The 5,000-nt window shown below is 35.6% G+C and overlaps 1 protein-coding gene across 50 annotated transcripts in view; it reads right to left on the minus strand.

The window, feature by feature from the left end:
- Sap47 (Synapse-associated protein 47kD) overlaps positions 1-5,000 on the minus strand; it is a 343,435-nt gene that overhangs the window by 42,807 nt on the left and 295,628 nt on the right. For all 50 annotated transcript variants that reach the window (XM_067117730.1, XM_067117722.1, XM_067117709.1 and 47 more), the window contains one exon: positions 1,483-1,620. In XM_067117730.1, coding sequence (XP_066973831.1) covers positions 1,483-1,620 — 138 coding nt within the window. The remainder of the gene's footprint in view (positions 1-1,482; positions 1,621-5,000) is intronic.

Consider the following 5,000-nt stretch of genomic DNA (forward strand, 5'->3'; position numbering starts at 1 on the left):
ATAGTCAAGATAAATATTTGGTGTAACATACATGTAAGCCTGCAGAGTCCTCAAACAGAACCCATTTAATTGCTTGGTAAAATATTAAGCAATGGAGGAGAATGTTACAATGGTTGGTAAAAAAAAAAAAAGTTCGGTAACATTTCCAAGAGCTCACCATTAAACTGACTTCCGTTAAAAAAGAAAAAAAAATACGCCTAGTCCCCAGCCGACAAAAAATTATGTGAATAAGTACTTGTAAGAAAAAGAAAATGATAAAATACTTTATTAAAATATGCGAATGATTCTTAACAACGGACTGAATTAAATTTTTAGTAACACTTTTTGTAATACTTTTTCAATGACTGGAGTGTCACGCTAAAGACTACGAGAGCGACTAAAAACAAACAACGATATGAGAAAATACGCAAGACCACACCCAAATGTGGATTTCCATTCAGAATGGGAAGTTAAGACTGAGTAAATATAATCGCAAAAATAATAAAACTTCAGCTGTAGAGAAAAATGCCAGGTGAAAAGGTTACACAGCAGGGATAATCAGACCTTACCAAAGATCTATGGCCGAGATGCCACAGTTCAACCTGAATGAGAACTTGAAAATATGTGTAATTAAAGTCGGTAGAGAGAAATGTGATAAAAAGCACCTGAAGGGGGAAATTGCGATATTTTAAAAGGATCAACGCTGACACACAAAGGCAGAGAAAGGGAAGGAACAAGAATACATGTAAGACAGAGAGACAAAATGAGAATTCTTGAGAGAGAGAGAGAGAGAGAGAGAGAGAGAGAGAGAGAGAGAGAGAGAGAGATAAGTGGCTTCGGGCAAATGGAGGAGTTGACGTCCTGCCGTGAAACAGTTTTGCGAGAGCATATTGGCTCAGAGACCGAGGAAAAAGGTCATGACAGGGCTTATCCCCCACTTTGACTTCAAAATACAAAAGGGTAGGAGAGGCTTTCTTTTACCACAAACACCCTTCTTTTTAAAGGTAAATTGTTGTTAAGTGACAGAGATAAAGTAGAGGGACTATAACATCACAAATATGAATACTAACAAATTTTCATAGCAAAGAAAGATTGACATCCATGAGAAAAAATATACTGGCTTGGAGAAATTGATAACAATAACTCAAACTCATAAAATAAAGAACTATATATCAAATGAAAAGCAAATGGCGAGGTGGGAAAAAGCACCGATCACAAAATTTCTAATGATAATACTGTAATATACCTTTAAATGGCACAAGAAAAAAATAAATTCACTACTAATGCACAGTATATCTGCCCGAAACAAATTTATGGGCTTACATTTTTTTTAGAGAACACCCAAATAACTGGGTACCACAGCCAATTACCTCTTTTGGAATCCTTTTTATGGAAAACCATTTAAAACGTGATGCCATTATACTTCCGTAGCTTTTATAACTTCGTCTTCACAGACTAAAAAAAAAACACGTTAAACTTAGACATTAATGAGGCTGTACTTACGGTGGATAGAGCAAGAATCTCCTCCTTGAGGCTGTCCTCGTCAGGATAACCAACCCATGGAGGAAGGGCCTCGCCTGCCTTGCCGCCCTTGGCTTTGATAAAGGCTTCCTGTTCTTTGTTGAACTCGCTGAGGAGTGTCTGGAAAAACAGAAGGGAAATGCGTCAGACAGAGGGTTTGAATACAAGAGAAATGACATTCGAAGAATGATGTCTGCATCAAAATGCAAATGGTCTTCAGAATATTCATGAGTCCAAGACTGCAATTTTTATTTATAAAACATCTTTTAAATAGAATCTACTTATTGCATTCAAACTGCTCAATAAATTCACACTTCTCTAAATTTCTCATTACTACATGTTATGACGAAAATATTTACCTTGTTAAAAGAGTTCCATATGCAAATGATATTATAAATAAACAAGGGACAATATGAGCTGCACTTAATTCCCCCTCTCCCCCCCCCCCCACCTCTTTCAACAGGCAAAATAACAACGTATTTGCAGTAATCGTCAGTTCTTCTGTACTGAAATATGTTATGCAATGCATTTAACAGCAAACCTTTCTTTTAATTCTAGAAACTGATGATATAATTACTAGGGTAAACATCTCCTATATACATAAATTAATCTCTGGTAATTTCAGAAATGGTGCTTTGCAACTGTCAAGAGTTTTTTCTCCGCTTTCTATAACATTCTCTCGAGAATCGACTCATTGGTTCCCCATTTCGTCTCTTCGTAAATACACTGGTCGTAAAGTTAAGTTTCAAATGTAATAGTCAGTATATGGCAAAATGACTCACAAAGACAAACAACTGAAGAGGAAAACAACTTATCAAAATGATGATGTAACTTAAGAGCCGACTGATGTTTTTGATACATGAACCACTGACAAATAAAAATAATTAATGATTGAACATACAAAAAGCTACGATAAACCTCAGAGTATGCCATGGAATTTTGTATTCTTGCACAGTTTCGTAAAATTAGGTATTTACATTCTCCGATATAATTTATTTGCAAAACTATATAAAAAGATTTTTTTTTACTCAAGAACTTTCAATGTCAAGTTCATGGGATTTAAATAATTTGTGGCAAGTAATAATTAACATGATTTCTCTCACTATAAATATCTTGAACTCTCTGACGGATCAGTGAAGAGTACAGAAAGTTTTATGAGTTCAATATCAAATTGCCATCTTGCAAATCTATACCACCGCCGAAAGACTCGAACGATATGCTATGGACCGGTTGTTTAATGTCTCTTACAGGTATCGTTACACCTTGAACATGGGTTTCGTTTTCTTTAATACAAGCGTTGTTAATTTCCTTTTCCCCTGAAAAATGTAGGCTATTCTAAGTATGGATTCATGCTACATACTTAAAAGTGCGGATTCTTGATAAAATGAAGTAATCTCCTTTTAACAAATTGTAATACTATAAAAAGTTTATCCTGACCCACGACCTACATGTGTTATTATCACGGTCACACAAGCACCTTTAAATTTTGTGAGGGGAAGTTAAAAGTAATTAAACTTAAATATTTCCACACCACAGGAGCACATACGTTCAAAACAGAAATAATATGTACACATCCACCTTCCTCCACTTGTTTCTCGTTAGAAACCAAATTATTTCAAAATAAAACAAAGGCAACGTGCTAAAAAAAAATAATCGCAGAAAAAGGAGATGATATAAAAGGTAGTGATAAAAGTTTTTATGGTTCTTTTAAAACTACACGCCATTCCGTCCGATGCTCCTCTGGCTAGGATATGTGGCCATTAAATATTAAGGAGCAACGACCGAGACACTAGACAGGGGACAACCATAGGTGTATTAATGAATAATGCATACGCAGGGCTACCATGTACTGTACGCCCTCTCACACTGAGATACTGTAATATGTACATACATACATATGTATACATATATAAAAAAAATTTTTATAACTAGTAGTTCTTTTTCACTGCAAAGTATATGGATGAAATTACTTTTGTATGTCTGTGTGTGTGAATACTCGGTAAAGAAAATTCTTTCTTCAAATAAGCCGTTAAAAAACAAAGGTAACTTCAGAAAGAATATAGACAAAAGACCATTCACCCATATACTGTACAAAAAAAAAATTCCTTTGTAGAAAAAAACGCAAGGCCTTTCTAACATATTATTTGAAAAATTTACTAACTGATTTTCCTTTCTCATTAATAGTAGACAGAATGAGATCAATTCATCTTCTTGAAGATGAAATTTCACCATCATTAATAACGCCATTTCTCCTCACACTTATCACGATAACTTGCTAACAATTACTTTTAATAAGCAAACCTGGCATCAATGTTAACAGCGAGACCCATCTTACCGCCTCAGTTAGTGCTCTTATCGGGGTTTAATAACAAACCCTAACCAATAATGATGATCCCTGGATTGCTTAAATATGCCATTCATCAATAGTAATTCTACACTTTGGATCAGTATACTTTTCAAATGTAATACATCCAGGTTTCAATAACAGAACCTTAAACCATATCAATTACGGCCTTCGAATACTGATTTTTCAGCCATTAACAACAGAACCTTCAAATATATAAAGTACAGGGCTTCAAAACTGTAGTAAAACATCAAGCACACAGCCTCGATGAAAGACCCGTCCAGAGACACTAATTAAAACTTTGGTCAACATGTTCAGAAAGAGATAATCCTACCAGCTTTAACTGAAGATCCTCCTGGACCCCTCCGTAATATTCTCAGTAATTAAAGATACTAGTATCTAGGTTTAATGCCTTTAAAGAGAGCTCCTTCAGCCGACTTTAACAAACGTCTTTACAGGAACTCTAACATCCTTAAGATCATTCTGTCAACAACAGACTTGTTAACTGTCATGAGTAAGCATTTCTGATAAAAGCCTCATTTATCCACTTTAATAAGAGAGATCACCGTAGGGGGGTAGTGCCGTCAGTGTACCTCACGGGGTGCACTGTAGGCATTACTAAAGGTTCTTTGCAGCGTCCCTTCGGCCCCGAGTTGCAACCCCTTTCATTCCTTTTACTGTAACTCATTCCATATCTTTCTTCCACCCTCTCCTTATAATTACTTCAAAAGTGCAACTGCGAGGTTTTCCTCCTGTTACACCTTTCAAACCGACCTACTCTCAGTTTCCTTTCCAGCGCTGAATGGCTTCATAGGTCCCAGTGCTTGGCCTTTGACCTAAACTCTATATTCCATTCCAATAAGAGAGATGCCATCAACTTACATAAAAAGGCCCTGTTCCATCTCATAAATACTTGCTAAGCCACAGATGATCCTTCTACCAACGTTTGCTAGTTAAGTATTTAAGAAATGTTTTTGGTATCTCCATAAACGATTTCTTCAACGTTTAACAAAGCATTTTTATTAAGAACACTTGCACGAAATTCAGGCAAGATACATCTCTCAACACTATCAAATGCTCTTCAGCCAATTTAAGAAAAGTGCTCAGAAAGCCTACTTACATAAACATTAATTTTGGAACTTCGAAGAATTTTTGT

Source organism: Macrobrachium rosenbergii, chromosome 15 (assembly GCF_040412425.1).
Source record: "Macrobrachium rosenbergii isolate ZJJX-2024 chromosome 15, ASM4041242v1, whole genome shotgun sequence".
NCBI classification, from domain to species: domain Eukaryota; kingdom Metazoa; phylum Arthropoda; class Malacostraca; order Decapoda; family Palaemonidae; genus Macrobrachium; species Macrobrachium rosenbergii.